The 15673-nt window shown below is 54.9% G+C and overlaps 1 protein-coding gene across 3 annotated transcripts in view; it reads left to right on the top strand.

Annotated features, from left to right (window-relative positions):
* Positions 1-15673, top strand: part of DIP2A (disco interacting protein 2 homolog A) — a 117499-nt gene that overhangs the window by 92775 nt on the left and 9051 nt on the right. For 2 of the 3 annotated variants that reach the window (XM_036766992.1, XM_036766993.1), the window contains 12 exons: positions 424-504; positions 1017-1144; positions 2662-2776; positions 4261-4462; positions 5891-6000; positions 6108-6188; positions 9283-9406; positions 11393-11514; positions 11700-11811; positions 12722-12831; positions 13313-13443; positions 13556-13724. In XM_036766992.1, the coding sequence (XP_036622887.1) occupies positions 424-504; positions 1017-1144; positions 2662-2776; positions 4261-4462; positions 5891-6000; positions 6108-6188; positions 9283-9406; positions 11393-11514; positions 11700-11811; positions 12722-12831; positions 13313-13443; positions 13556-13724 (1485 nt within the window). Of the gene's footprint in view, positions 1-423; positions 505-1016; positions 1145-2661; positions 2777-4260; positions 4463-5890; positions 6001-6107; positions 6189-9282; positions 9407-11392; positions 11515-11699; positions 11812-12721; positions 12832-13312; positions 13444-13555; positions 13725-15673 lie in introns of those variants that run through there. The other variant, XM_036766994.1, reaches the window with a different exon arrangement.

The following is a 15673-nucleotide window of genomic DNA, read 5'->3' as shown; positions in this document are numbered from 1 at the left end:
TCATTTCACCAAGTATTTTTGCAGGTGGGAATACTGTGCCAGGGCATGGGGGGGGTAGGGAGTATGCTAGCTCAGATGCCCCTGGGAAGAAGGGGCAGAGCCCTCCAGTTCCTGCCTCAGCCCTAGTTACAGAACATCCATGGCCCGGGCTGCTTTGACGACGTGTCTTCTGAAGATTCACAGACAGGAGAGAGGCGACCACCCCAGAGACCTCCCGGGTTCTCTCCCTACTCTTTTTATTTGACGTGAATTCCAGGATGTGCCCTGAAGGGTCAGGCTTAGGCCCAACTCGGCCCGGCCTGCTCTGCCTGTCTCGGCTTGGGTCCTTTAGGCTGGGGCCACGTCCGGTATTCCTAGTCTGGGCAGGACTGGCCCAGTCAGGGAGAAACGTGGCCTGATTTCCTTTTCTTGCTTCTCTGTCAGACGATTCCAGTCACAGCAGGAGGTGTGCCCATTTCTGACCGGCCTTTCACACGGACAGGATTGCTGGGCTTCATTGGGCCAGTGAGTGTTGACTACTCACCTTATTCCTAGCTGTTGAGGGCTGGAAAACACACCCAGAACCACTCTTTTTAGTGGCGAGGATTCGCGTGTGCATGTGTATGTATTTGTACTCGCATGCCCCCTTCCTGCTCCACCGCTGCGCATTGTGATCTACTGGCTACAGCCACCTGGGCCTGGCAAAGGTGCGTGGCTTGGCACACGCCCACCTTGAATATTTTGTTCAGTCCAAGAGTATCTTCCCTTCCTGACCTCTGACCCCAGCTGCCCCCTCTCTGCCACCAAACCGCTCTGCCCTTTCTTCCTGCTACCCACCAGGTACTGGCTTTTCACTGGCCATTGTCATGTCAGAGCATATCAGATGCCTGCATCTGAGGTCCCTGGTCTGCTTCTCACTCCCCCTGGGGTGCACAGCCCACCCTGCCCCTGCCCTCTCTCCCTCCAAGCCCAGCCCCTGGCCCTGATGGGTCGATCCTCATTCCTCTTGGTGATTCCTGTTGGTTTTTTGTGTTGAGGACCAGCTGGTGTTTGTCGTGGGCAAGCTGGACGGGCTGATGGTGGTCGGCCTTCGCAGACACAATGCAGATGACGTGGTGGCCACCGCTTTGGCAGTAGAACCGATGAAGTTCGTCTACAGAGGAAGGTGCTGACCCAGGCCAGGGCCTGTTCCCCTGCTGCTGAGCTGGCAGCCTTTACTGGCCATGGGATCCTGGGTGGGGAGTCTCACTCTTGGAGGGCGTCTGGGTGGTTTTATGCCCAGCTTGTTTCATGTGACCTTTGCCTGAGGTGAGGCTCCCACGCCCGCTCTAGTGACCAGGACACAGAGCCGGCGGCTGGCTCTGGCCACGGGATCCTGTGGTGGGGGGCGGGGTGGCTCACTCTTTGAGGGCATCTGGGCAGCTTTACGCCCGGCTTGTCCCATGTGACCTTCGCCTCGGGTGAGGCGCCCACCTCTCTGAGTGAAGCCAGAAGCAGCAGCAGCATCCGTTAGTCTGTGACTTGCAGGTGAAGGCTCCCTTGTTCTCATCACAGCTGACGTTCACAAAGTACCTACTGTGTGCCCCGTGCTGTGCTGAGCACTTTATAAATAGCAGCTCGTTTGATCCTCACCACAACCCTGGGAGGCTGGCGCTGTCGCCATCCTCACTGTACAGCTGAGGAAACTGAGGCAAACGGCAGCAAAATGACTTGGCCGGAGTGACCATAAATGTCTGAGGCTGGATTTGAACTCAGGACTTCCTGCTTCCTGGCCTAGCGCTGTATCTACCTAACCAACTAGCTGCCTGCTCCAGTGCACATTTATTAAGTCCCTACCGTGTGCCAGGCACTGTACTAGGTATATGCCACAGTCCCTGCCCCCAGGTGCTTCTGTTCCACTCGAGTGTTCCTTATACTTGTATGTATAAGATAAGCATGAGATTGTTGCGTGGAGGAAGTTAGGAGCAGCTGGGGTGAGGGCCAAGGGGAAGGATGACCAGAAAGGCCTCCCAGGGGAGGGGGCATGTGGATTGAGCTTGGAAGGAAACTAGGCATTCTAAGATGCAGAGAGGAGGAGGGAGGGCATTTCTGGCATAGGAAACAGCCAATGCAAAGGGCTGGAGGCAGGAGATGTGGAGTGTTGCGTGTGAGGAACAGCAAGAAAGCCCATTTGTCTGGAGCACAGTGTTCAGAAGGAAATAACGTTCAGTAAGCCTGGGAAGGTACGAATACTGACTTGGGAGGGTTTTGTGTCTGACAGATAGACAGTCATGTCAGGGAGTGAAAGGGTGAGAGCCAAGCTTTGGCTGCTGTGTGGAGGCTGGAGGCAGTAAGGCCCGTGAGCAGTCTGCGTGAGGGCCGTGCCCTCGTAGGCAGAGAGAATGGGCTGGAGGCAGCTTTGTGCAGTAAGGGAGAGGGAAGGGTCCGGAGCACTGGCCGGTGAGGGGGCAGGCCGTTGGGATGAAGGTCAGGACCCCTGGTTGGGCCCTGCTGGAGATGCAGAGCCCGAGGCATCTGAACAGGAGGGAGGAGCCGTGTCTGAACAGGTGGCTCGAGCCCTCTGGTTTGGGGGTGGTCTGACTTCAAGGGGAAGGGATGATTCCTCTGACTCGGTGGGTCCCATTCAAAAGAGAAAAGCAGCCCCGTCCCCTGGCCCGACCCTGCGTCTGCCCTTTGTTGCAGAATAGCCGTGTTCTCAGTGACTGTCTTGCATGATGACCGCATCGTGCTGGTGGCGGAGCAGCGTCCAGATGCGTCAGAGGAGGACAGTTTTCAGTGGATGAGCCGTGTCCTGCAGGTGAGCCCCCTGTTCCCCAGCAGGCCGAGGACCTGTGGGACAAGTCACTCAGGTGCTCTGGGCCTCACCCTCCTCACCTGAAAATGAGGTGCCTTCCATAGCCGGGAGTGGCAGCTCTGCCACATCCCAGCATGGTGGCGCTGGACACAGTCCTGAGCCTGGCTGGGACTCAGTTTCCTCCTCAGTAAAATGAGGGGATTAGACAAGAGGATTTCAAGGGGCATATGGGTGCCCCCCACCACTTTACAAGTGCCTTTTGTGATGAGTCCTTGGCTGCATGAGAAAATGCAGGGTCTGGAACTGGCAGCAGGCCCGAGGGGACGCTTTGGGCCTCGACCTGAAGTTTCAGGTTTTCGAGGCTCTTTCTATCCCGCACATACATGATAAGCACTGGGGATAGAGCTGCGTTCTTTGAGGAGGGGATACAGCATGTTCAGGGATGAGCTCAAGCTCAACTTAAGAGAAATAGGAAGGGGTAAAATAGGTGGGGGTGGCATTAACAGTGAGGAGGTCCAGGAGGACCTCCCGGAGAAGGTGCCATTGAAGATGAGCCTTGAAGGGCATTCCCGGGGTGGGGGCGGGGGGCGGGGGCGGAGGGAAGGTACACCTGGCAGGATAAAGCCAAAGTGACTGGAGAGAGAAGGTCATTTCCTAGTTTTTCCTCCTTTCCTGATTTCTCCCCTGGGGGGCCAGACTTAAAATGTCACTTTCTCATCTTTTTGGGTCAGGTGGGGGTGAGGGCCTTTTGAAACAAGTATCGTACCCATGAGCTCCTTACTTTAATGAAACAAGGAGGTGTCCGGAAGTTCTAGGTCTGGAATGGACGAGTTGCCGCAAGGGCATTGTGAGCCCCAGACCAGAAGGTAGAGAGATGCTATTCCCTCTTCTAGCATAAGGCTGTTGGGGTACAGGCTAATCGTGAAGCCCCGATGTACGTAAAGGGTAGAGGAGAAGTTCACTGGTAATCTCCCCTTCTGGGAGGGTGTGACTTGGAGCAAGATTTGGAGTTAGATTTTTAACACAGAGCAAAGGAAGAGGAAGGGGGTGAGGCCACCCTGGCATCTCAGCATGTGGATGCCTGGTGGAATTGGTATAGAGAAAAAGCCACTCCCTTTAATCCATATGTAGACAGCATCATTAATGCTTCACAAAAGTCAAGACAGTGCACATATGTGTGGTAACAGATACTCCCTGAGTGCCTGCTCAGAAGAGGTATCTCAGACATTCATCTCCTTCCTTAGCGATCGTCTTCGAAAGGGGCAGAAACCTGGGATTCCGGGTTGGGAGGCGAGGCTGTCGTGGGCCATGCCCAGTGGACCCTAGTGACATTGCCAAGCAAACACCCCCAGCTGACCTGGAGAGTGGTGGCGGCAGGCTGCTGCGTCTGGGACAGCTGGTCCTCTCTAGTGGCTTATGGGGGATTTTCTTTCTGAGGGGTGTGTCCACGGACGCTCCATTCTGTACCCTGTGTTCTTTCCTTTAAGGCAATAGACAGTATCCATCAGGTTGGCGTGTACTGTCTCGCCCTGGTCCCCGCCAACACTTTGCCCAAAGCTCCACTCGGAGGAATCCACATCTCTGAAACCAAGCAGCGCTTTCTCGAGGGCGCTCTGCATCCCTGCAATGTCCTCATGTGCCCTCACACGTGTGTCACCAACCTTCCCAAGCCTCGCCAGAAGCAGCCAGGTCAGTGACCCAGGATGCGTCAGAATGCTCTGTGCTCACACGTTTGTTTCTGGTAGTGGTCCTTGGGGCCTGGGCTCCCAGCCACAGGGCTTAGTATGCCTGGCTTTAGGAGAAAGGAAATGGGGAAGGCTCCACTCATTGGTGATTTGGGGCCCATTTGGCTCTACCAGAACGAGGACTGGGGTGCACTGAGTGGTACTTAGAGGTGGAGGAGAGCTGGGCAAAGGGGGCTTCATCTGTGAAATGAAGGGGGGGCTCTGGTGGATACCTCAGGGGGCCCTTCCCACTCTCCTGCTGGGAGCTGCCATCTGCCTTTCTAAGAATCTCTCCAGGTCTAGAGGTCAAACATGGCCATTCGAACCAACTGTGTAAATAAAATTGTAAAAGCTGAGCGTCCTTGCACTGTCCCTCAGCCACGTCCACAGTGTTTCTCAGCAGTGGGAAGAGGCTTGGTGGAAGCCATGCTGCTTGAGCCCCTTGGACTGGCGGGTGGCATAGTAAGAGGGCTGGCCGTGATGGCCCTGAGTCAGGCTGCATCGCAGAGCAGCAGGCTGCCTCACTTGCCATGGGCTCTGGGCCATTTTCCCACAGATTTCCCCAGGATCTTAGGCACTTAAAACAAAGTCTTACTTTTTAAAAAAATTTTGAACTTTTTTTCAGTTAAAAAATGCTGTTTTCTCTTCCTCCCACCCCTCCTTGGGGGAAAAAGAAAGAAAAACAAAACCATATAATAAATATGCATAGTCCAACAAAACAAATCCCCAAAGTCTCTCTTGTTCTGCCCTCGAGGGCGTCAGCTCTCTGCCTCGTTGGCATCGAGTTGATCCAACGTTTTAAGTCTTCTAAGGCTCTCCTGGCTCTGCCCAGCTCCTCTGAGTCTGCCCAGGCTTCACTGAAACCATCCCTCTGGTCATCCTTACAGCACAGGGATATTCCCTACCTTGCTTTGCTGCCGTCGATGCTTCTGCACCTACAGGCCCTCCTCGTCTTTTTGGCTATCTCTGGGGGGGTGGGGGTGAGGGTACAGGCCAGACTTTCTGAGCCTTGGTCTAGCAGTGAGCCTTTGACTGAAGGACTCAACATCTACCACCGCATGATGCCTTTCTGGGGACCCAGATTCCGTTGGAGCATTTTTTGTTCCTGTGGATCCCGTCATGTCCCTCCATCGGTAGGGGCAGCATGGCCTGGGCAACAGAGTCCTGCGTGCCCTCCCTGCCTGTCCAGACAAGCCCTCCCTGGACCAAGGTGGGGCTGGGTCACTCATAGTGACCATCACACCTGGGGTCAGCCTCAGGCCCAGGACTCTGGGATGGCGCCTTCACGCTCCTTTCATTCTAAGTGCTTCTTGGGGGCCTGTCCTCCCACGGGCTGCTCCTTCGATTTGAAGGAGGTTCTCTTGGGGTCTTCATCTTTCTCTTTAAACTGCAGAAGTCGGGCCTGCCTCCATGATCGTTGGGAACCTCGTGGCTGGGAAGAGAATAGCACAGGCCTCAGGGAGAGACATCACGCAGCTGGAGGACAACGACCAGGCAAGAAAGGTGGCCTTGTCCAGCCCTTTAGTGCAGCCATGGGCTCTGCCTGGGGTGGCCCCCCCTTGGCCATGGGGCACCCAGGCAGGCCTGACCTCTCTTTCTCTTCCAATCAGTTTTTGTACCTGGCGGATGTGTTGCAGTGGAGGGCCCAGACCACCCCAGACCACCCTCTGTTCCTGCTGCTGAATGCCAAGGTGAGCAGGCTGATGGCATGGCAGCCACGGAATGTCCATGCCTCATTCTCAGGGGCTGTGTCCTAACTGCTGGGTAGTTGAATGTTTTCCCTGCTTTGAGCCTTCGGTGTCTCTCAGGGTCATGGTTGGTCAGTGGCATCACTCTTCTCAGGAGCGGAGTCCTCCCAGCTTTCCCACACCTTGTACTCAAGGAGGAGGCTGGTTGGGAGGCAGTTATTTCTGTCTCCCAAGGCCTGCTCGTTGATAAAGTGTCTGGCAGGTCTGAGAGTTCAGCTCAGCCAGACACCATCGGACGTCTTAGCTTTCGGCTTAGGTTCATATTCTGGAGAGGATGCCAGAGGAAGACTATGCAGGCTGTCAGTGCAAAGGTGCAGACAAGCAGTATAGCCCTCCTGAAATGAAAATGGGAGTGTTGGAGAGGTCAAAGCTGGGGTCCTGGGGGAACCAGCACTTGACGGATGGGAGAGCAGCTCATGCCGGGGCACAGAGCTGGCAGGGAGCCTGGTGCAGGTGACCCAGAAGAGAGGGAGATGAGCCAGACCTAGGTGGAGAGCAGCTCTCACTCACGGAGGTCCTGCAGCCCTAGGCAAAGGACTTTAGATGTGATGAGAAGAAATAAAAAGCAAAGTGAGGTGGGGTCTGGGGAGCATGCTAGGAATGTTGTTCTGGTTGTGCTGAGCAGGAAAAATTGTTCAGGAACTGGATTGTGGACTAGGCATGGGAAGAGGAATGTGAAGACCATTATAGCAGTCCGTGCCTGACTAGGGCCTGGGTCAACAGGGACTTTGCCAGACCTGAATGTGGTGCCTGTATACGAGAGAGACTAGGCTCCCCGGCACACTGGCTCCCTAGGGGATGAGCCCCCAAGACTGCCACCCCCTCCCAAGAATGGGAGAACAGAGATGCCCACAGAGGGAGAGAAACCTACAATGGGATGGTGGGCCAGGTGGCAGTGTTTGGAGCCAGCCTGCTCAGGCTGGCCTTCGGCCCCACCATGGCCTTGCAAGCCCTTGCCATCTGTCACTGGACAAGTTAAGGTAGACCATTTCTCAAGGAGTAGGGGAAGTGAAAAGACCCACGAGCCACCAGCTCTCATTAGGGGGCCTAACTCTGCCACTTGGGGCTATGCAGATCTGGCCTTAGCCTTCTTCCAGGTGGTAGCCCTTAGATTCTGCAAGGGAGTGTCTGCTGCCTAGCAGTTAGAAGCCCTTCCCCATCCTGATGGCCCCTTCTGGGCACTCGCCGACCTTTCAGCATCTCTCCTTCCTCTGCTGTGTCTCCCGAGTCTCAGCGCCATCCTCTAGAGAGCATTTGACGAGCACACAGAACAACAGGCCTTTCTCTCCTTCGGGTGCCATGTCAGGCTGTTGGCTCAAGCTGAGCTGGCAGCCCAGCAGAGCCGCCAGATACTGGACAGACAAGGTGCTGTCCAGTCCCACTGACCTATTTCGCCCTTGTGAGATGACCACAGGCCTCCAGTGTCAGGGATCAATCCCAACCTTGTTTTACCTGGATACCTGAGTTGCCGCCAGTTCACCAGGCCTTTAAACAAATAGCCCAGAGCCAAGCCCGGAAGCCTGAGCTCCTCCTCAGAGCCCTCCCTGGTTGTGCTGGGGCCTCACTCACCTTCTCACAGGCTGCCCATTTGCACACTCCCTTTTTTTCCCTGCTTTGAGCCCTCTCCAGCCCTAGGCCTGGCCCCTACTCTCATTGACAGTGGCTTTGCTGTCATGGTTCATCCTGCTTCTCTTGGTACCTTGTGCACCGTGATTGATGCTTTTGTCCTCAGGGCTTCTGAGCTCCTTCTCCTTGGCAGAAAAGAGGGTTCAGGGGCCTGCCCTCCCTCTTGCCATTCATTGTCTTTAGTCTTTGCCACCCTTTGGAGCTCACTTCCCCCCGTACAGCTAGATGAACAGACAGACAGACCAGCGGCTCCTTGTCACTCTCTCTGGCTCCTTCTCGGCTTCTGGGGACCCAGTGCTGTTCTTGGGCATTCCGTGCCATCATCCATCCTCCTGCTCGTTTGACATCCATCTCTTTTACCCAGAGCCTAGGGGCCTCGTGCAGTCTTTTTTGTATCCACGTGGGTCACTTCCCACAACTTCCCCTTGGCCTTTTCTTGGGAAATGTTTCTCTTTCTGTCTTCAGAATTTCATTCTTGAGCTTCCCACTGGGCTCATGGAGGTCCCTTCCCAGGTAGCATTGGACCCTACCTGCCCTTCCTCTGAACGCTTTGAAATCTGCAGTGCTATCTCCTCTGTTCTGCCACAAACTGACGGTGGATTGGTCACTTCACCTTGAGGCTCCCACTGTTTCTTCCCTGTCCCCCAGGCCCCCCCGTGCCTCCCTCTTGGTGAGAAGGATGGAACTGTCATTAACTAAGCCAACCTAGAGATGTCAGAATCACCATCTGTGGCCTAGTGTGGCTTAACTGACTTGTTAGTGGGCCTCCCATCCTGAGCCTGGGAGACCCCCAAACATGGGCCTTTGAGAGGCCTGGTTGGCAGGTTTAGCAGCATCTTCATGTTGCTTGGGCGCATGCTGACCATAGTGGAATTGTTTCAGTCTCCTTAGGGAGGTTTCCCTGTTGAGAAGATAATGTCTTTCTTCCCACCCTCTTCTTGGCCTCCTGTACATTTGGTTGTTGGCATGTGGCCATGGGGTTCAGCCGGGATAAATGTCAGTGCACTGGCAGCAACTGTTAGACAGCAACGACCCAGTGCTTTTACACCATGGCAGCACCCGTCCCTCTGCCCACTTTCAGTCCCTTTGGTAGAATGACTTTTTCTTAGTTGATTTACAGGGATTGAACTGTGACCTTCCTGAGCTTCCAGGAACGACCAACTCTGCTGGAAATCTCTTAAGTTTGAATTTCCTGATACATGCGGGGTGGATGTTTGGGGGCAGCCTGTACTTCTGTAATTCACCCTGTAAAGTTTTGATAGTTGGAGTTTGCTGATCTTTAAGATAAAATGTGAAACCAAGGTCTTTCTTTGTCTTTTTTTTTCCTTTTTAAGTTAAAGAGGCAGGATGCTAGTGGCTCATCCTTGCATGCAGGATGCCCTTGTACCTTCATTGTGTTGTTCCTTTCCAGGGCACCGTCACCAGCACTGCCACCTGTGTCCAGCTGCATAAGAAGGCCGAGAGAGTAGCCGCTGCCCTGAGTGAGAGGGGCCGGCTGAGCGTTGGCGACCATGTGGCTTTAGTTTACCCCCCAGGTAAGCAGCTGGAGGCCGATGAGGGCCCTGCTCTTCCCAAGGCCCGCAGGGGGCTCTGAGAGGAGATGGGGGTCAGGTAGTGCCAGAGAATGGACTGGTTTGCTCCTACTGCATCCTCTCTCTCCCTTGGGGTCTTTGCTGTTTCAGCCAGGTAGCAAATCCTGTGTCCTTCTCCTCAGGGAGAAGGAATGCAGGGTGGGGTGTTGAGGGGCTTCTAGGAAAGGAGAGAAAATGCCTTTCCCTGCTCTGCCTCTGCCAGTGGCAGGGCCTCGATGAATTTCATTTGCATGGGACACATTTTTTAAAAAATCTATTTAAAAAAAAGGAAAAAAGTGGAAGGCTCTGTTTCTCTCTTATGGTAGAAACAAACAAATAGAAGGAACAATTAGAGACAGTAAATGTTCATTTTTAGATGCATATGATTTTTTTTATTTTGATGAAATTAAAAAAAAAAGATTGATGGAAAATTTGGCACATAAACTAAGGGGGAGAAAACCCTTGACACTGAAATATATAAGAAAATGTTAAAACAGGTCCCAGGCCCTATCTAGTCTCTTTTGGATGAATGGTTCGGAAGAAACCATTTCAGTTTGACAAGGATATTGATACTCCTTTGTGCTGGGCACTGTGCTAGACTTTAGGGCTACAGAGGCAGAAAGGAAAGTGGAGAACTCTAGTGACTGACAGGCAGTGGCCCAGCAGGAGTCAGGATGCGCCTACCAAGGAGGGTGGGATTGGAAGGAAGCTGGCAGCTCTGCGGGTGGAGCCTGGGACACTGAGCCTTCGAGAGGTGCGGGCTCGCCCAGGCCAAGGCGAGCGGTGGTGGGAAGCTTGATGCGTAAGAACGTGAAGGGAAGGGATGTGGAAGGAGACAAGGGCAAGGTGGGACTAGAGTGTGGGGACCTCTAAACGCTGCCATTCAGTGAACCCTCCAGAAAATGCCGTCTCCAGTCGTTTGGCCAGCACGGGGCTGCCGCTTCCCAGTCACCCAATGGATGGAAATCCCCAGGAGCACAAGACTCAGTGTAGTTGATGGGGTCCAGGAGAAACGAGCTGGAAAATGGCCCCATAGTCGAGGGCTTGGGCCCTCTGATTCATTGATTGGGAATGCGCCCTAGATCAGTCACATTAGTCGTGGAATTCTAGCTACCCCGAGAGCTTCATGTTCATCTCTTTTTAATGGGAAAGACCTGGGAGCCAGCTAAAATACAACCAGAATGAGCTGGCGAGTGAAATGGTGGCCTGCCTCATAATGGCACAGACGTCTCATTGGAGGACCCTGGAGAATGGCCATTCTCAGTGTCAGGGAGGAGGAGGATCCCAGCAGCCCTTTATGGCCAAGCATCAGTATGGAGTGCGCTGAGCAGAGTCCCCCCTTTGCCCCTGGCAAGGAGAGATGGAGAGGACCTACTGTGTGTCGGAATTGGTTCTATAAACATTAAAAGGCATAAAATAACTTCTCTTTTAAAGTGGCGCCCGGAATAGGCCTGACCCCTATGCAGACTGGCCAGCTTGGCAGTTCCCTCCCTTCTCAGCTCCCTGGGCCTCCATCTTGGTAAATGGCTGTGAGGAGGAGCCAAGGGGCAGGCTGGCACAGCCACCACGTGGCACGAGCTGAGAGAGGGGCAGAGTCCTCAGGTTGAAAGGCATCCTGTTTCCTGTGGGCCACCAGACACCAAGTGGGCTGCTGGCCTTCTCAGCCCTAGCAGTGAATTCGCTTCATTCCCACATGCATCGATGGAGAGACAGTTTGGGATGAGTAGGGGTCCTTGCTTGCTGAGCGCAGTAGTTTTTGACTTTCTTGGGTGCTGCTGCCCATCCCTAGACACTCCCCAGTCATAACCAAAGGAGTGTGACCCTGGAGCCCATCTGTTTCTCTGATTGTGCCGTGGTTGGTGGTGTGTAAAATGTCTCTAATGTGGCTGTATGGGCAGTGTGAGCCATCTCTTCAAGGCGCTGTCCCTCATGGGCATGATTTGTTCCCAGGTGTGGACCTCATCGCTACCTTCTACGGCTGTCTGTACGCTGGATGCGTTCCCATCACGGTGCGCCCCCCTCACCCCCAGAATCTCGCCACCACTCTGCCCACTGTCAAGATGATTGTCGAAGTAAGTTTTTAAAAGCTTTAGTGGCTTAAGCAGGTGGAAAGCAGTCCCGTGTTCCTTCTGTGTCCCTCCGTCAGATGGCCCAGCTGGGGAGGCTCCAGGGGAGAGCAGGCTTTCCTCTGTTCTGGGTTGGCAGTGGGGGCCAAGGGAGCACTTCTTCTGGGTCTGGAACAATCTCCCCCACTCAGGTCAGCAAGTCCACGTGCATTCTGACAACCCAAGCAATAATGAAGCTGCTAAAGTCCAAGGAAGCGGGCACTGCTGTGGATGTGAAGACGTGGCCAACCATCTTAGACACAGGTGCTGACACATGTGAGGTGGACAGCTTGGGGAAGGAGGGGAGATGGTGGGAGAATGCTGCCATCCTGGGTCTGCCTGCCTGGCCCACAGTGAAGGAGCAGGTAGGGGAGATGGGGCTGTTATGGAGGCCCATGGCCATCTGGCCTCCTAGGAGTTGGGGTGTGGCCCAGTATGTGGTCAGTAGGTCAGTCTGGCACCTTCGCTGGGCCAGATGCTGCCAGGCCGAGCAGCCTCTGAGTGGAGCCCTGTTGGGGGGCTCTGGGAGCCTCTTCACCCAAGGACCATCCTTGGTAGATCCAAGGAGGCCAGGCCAGGACCCCTGCCGAAGAACTTGGAGCCCTTGTACAGGAGGAGTAGGGGCAGCAGATTAGGAGTGACAGCCCTGTGTCACATAGCCCTGTATCATCCTGCGCAGGGACTACCCACCTGTAGGATGCATGGGTGGTACCGCTAACTCACAGGGTGCCAGCTGTGAGCACAGCAGTGGCCCGTCCCTCCAGTGTCTTCACTGTCCCCTCTCGCTTATCCATTAGGGCCCAGCCCTGGGACTGCCACCATGCTGCTCTGGCTGGGGTCCCCACTGGTTAAATGAGCCAGAGCTGGTGAGCCTTCTGCTACTGCCCCTTCCCACCGGAACTCAAGGCATCAGCATCCCCTCAAAGGGATGCCCTCTGGCCAGGACCCAAGGGCATTTCTCGACTCTGAGCATATACTTAGCAGGGTCCTTCTTCCCTTTTCCTTGAGAACACCTTGCCCTTTGTACGGCTCTGCCCCTAGCCAGCCTGGCTGTCCCTAGGTCCTGCTGAGGGGGACCCACCCACCCGGAGCTGTTTGTGGCTACTCGTGGGGCCCTCGGCTGTGCGCACTCCCTGCCCTGCCACTTATGGGGCCATCTTTTCTCCTATAACAGATGACCTCCCAAAGAAGAGGGTAGTGAGTGTTTTCCGGCCTCCCTCCCCCGACATGCTGGCTTACTTAGACTTCAGCGTTTCCACCACAGGCATATTAGCAGGAGTCAAGGTAGGCATCTCTGGTGCTTCCTTTCCTTGCTTTATCCTTTGAGGATGAGAGCACAGTGGACTAAGAGGCTGGCAGACCCGAGTGCAAGTCTCGCCTGCTTGTGAGGCCTGGCTTGAGGTTGGCCCTGGGCAGCCTCTAGAGGAGCCATGTGCCCCACAGAGCCGTGATTGCTGTCTGTCCTGGGGAGGGCATTTCCTGGAGGAATAGGCTCACAGATCTGCCATTACACCCCAATGCGCTTGTGTTATTATTCTTAAAAACTGTTTAATAGTGACCCCCTGGCATCCTGACCAGCACAAGGCAGCAGCCCTGGGCCTCGGGCACTCCCTTTGCCCTTCTCCCTCCCTGGGCAACAGGACTCTGAGTGATGCTTCTTCTTCTGCAGCTGGCCCTTCCAGGCAACCCTGAGTGAGGCGGGGGGGTGGGGATGGGAGGCTGGGGGGCGGGGGTCACTCTCTGGGCACTTTGTCCCCTCTTTTAGATGTCGCATGCGGCCACAAGTGCCTTATGCCGGTCGATCAAGCTTCAGTGTGAGCTGTACCCATCCCGGCAGATCGCCGTCTGCCTGGACCCCTACTGCGGCCTGGGCTTCGCCCTCTGGTGCTTGTGCAGGTGCGCGGCCCTCGTCCCCAGGCTTCCCACCACCAAGGGCCAGGCAGAGAGGGAGGGCAGGGCCCGGTCTGGCTCTCTACCCGACCGGCAGCTCCCACGTTGTTTCCCCCAGTGTCTATTCAGGACACCAGTCCCTGCTGGTCCCTCCACTTGAACTTGAAAACAACGTGTCCTTGTGGCTGTCAGCCGTGAGCCAGTACCGAGTCCGCGTCACCTTCTGCTCTTACTCTGTCATGGAAATGTGCACCAAAGGGCTGGGGACACAAACAGATCTCCTCAGGGTGAGTGATCCCAGCCCCTTGGGGACCCTGAGGCCAGGAGGGTGCACCTTTGGGCAAGCGCTGAGCCAAGGCAAGGGGACGGGGCCTCCCTCCTGCCCTCCCCTGGGCCTGCTAAGACCCTTTTTCCCCCTGTCCGCCTTTGGCCAAAATGGCAGAGAAGCAGCTTCTTGTGCTCCTCATCTCAGCAGACCCAGGGGCCTTCCCTTCCAGTCCACTCCTGGGGGTTCCCCTGTGTCCCACCTTGCCTCCCTGAATGGTTGCCAGTGCTGAAGGTCAGCCCTCGTTCAGGATTCATCAGCTCTTGAGGTCTGTGCCCCCACATTAGCTCTCACGAGGAGATGAGAAAAGGGTGCCTTCGTTTCCTCATCCGACGCCTAGACCGCCCGGGAGCTCTCCTGCTCTGACGCTTCCACAACTCTGATTTGCCCCCCATGTGCCCAGCTCATCTGCATTGTTGGTGGGCCAGGGCCCTTGCTCTGCCATCACACCCTCACACGCGAGGGTATGGCGTGGTCTCAGCTGCTCCTCTGCTGTGGGGGCTCTGTGTCGTGTGTCAGTGACAAGGAAACACCATTGTGCAGTTGGTCAGTGGACAAGCATTGATCAGTCAGGGACCCACTGTCAGCCTCAGTTTCCACTTTATGTAAGTGATGTGACAGAAGAAGGAGTGCAGACCCAGAGTCAGAGAGTCAGCACACACCGACACAGGGCCTTCTAAGTGCCGGGGAGCACAGAAGGCATCAGCCAGTCCCATCTCTCCAAGGAGCGCGCTCATCAGATCGACAAATACAAGAGGTGGGAAGGGCTTGAAAACAGGACACTTCTCCCCAGCAGATACTGATGAGCTTTGGTAGGTTCACCTAAAATCCTGCACTCACATTAAGAAACAAACTTCACAGGGATGGGTGCCAGAAGCAGGCTGGACAACAAACCATGTCATGTGGTCTTGGGGACTGCCCTCGGCTGCTCTGGCTGTGAGAAGACTCAGCGTACTCTCTGCTTCAGTGACCCACCCCCAGAATGGGCACCTCAGCTCTGGAGGCCATGCTTTTTGGAAGGACATTGTCAAGCTGCAGCAGATGCCGCCATACTGAGAAAGCTGGGCCCCAGACCCCAGGAAGGCTGTTGGCAGGAATGGGGATGCTTAGCCCAGAGACAGAAGACATGGTGGGAAGGGGACATAAGAACCGGGGTCAAGGTTTGGAAGGACTCTCACGTCATTAGGACTAAGTCCCACACTTGGCCAACTTGGGCAAGGCTCTGACAGACCCAGGCAAAGGGACAGCTGTTTTCCACCATGACTTCTGACCTCAAATGAGGTGTTAAGCAAGGAAATAAATAAAGGTTCCTTTGAGGTTGTGCTCAGGCTCATGGAAGGTCTAAACAAAAGAAGGATTTCCTATTTTGGACAAGTGCTACGAGTGAAGGATGAATTGGGCCTGAAATTCAGCTGGAGAAAAGTGGAATGGCATTGCAGTATGCTGGTTCTATGGATCCAAGCCTCCACTCTTCTCCCTCTGGGCTGCTGCCAATCCGAGGGCTGTGGAAAGATGAATGGCTATTAAGGAGTTCTTAATAGCCTGGGAGTTCTCTGGCTCTCCATTGGCCCAGCACAGCAGGTGGACAACTGTCAGGTGTGGAGAATGAGTGAAGACACCAGCGGGTCAAGAAGACATTGGTGCCCCCGGTAGCCAGAGAGCCAAGTGGATGAGCTGGAGCAGCCGTGACCTGCGTCAGTGCCAGTGATCCCCAGTGCAGTGGGCACCCTGGTCATCGCAAGCACTGTAGGATTAGGGACTTTACCACCCTAGTTGATGGGTCACATTTCTGAGTTTTGTCAAGGACCGTGACAGGCTATTTCTATCAGAGAAAATGTCCTTTGTGGCTTCTCTCACATTTTTCTGCTATTACGGATTGAAGGGCACAGTTAGGTGCTGCAGGACTGCCAA

Source organism: Trichosurus vulpecula, chromosome 7 (genome assembly GCF_011100635.1).
Source record: "Trichosurus vulpecula isolate mTriVul1 chromosome 7, mTriVul1.pri, whole genome shotgun sequence".
Taxonomy (NCBI): domain Eukaryota; kingdom Metazoa; phylum Chordata; class Mammalia; order Diprotodontia; family Phalangeridae; genus Trichosurus; species Trichosurus vulpecula.
The sequence above is the reverse complement of the archived record's forward strand: the minus strand, read 5'-3'. Positions and strand labels throughout refer to the sequence as shown.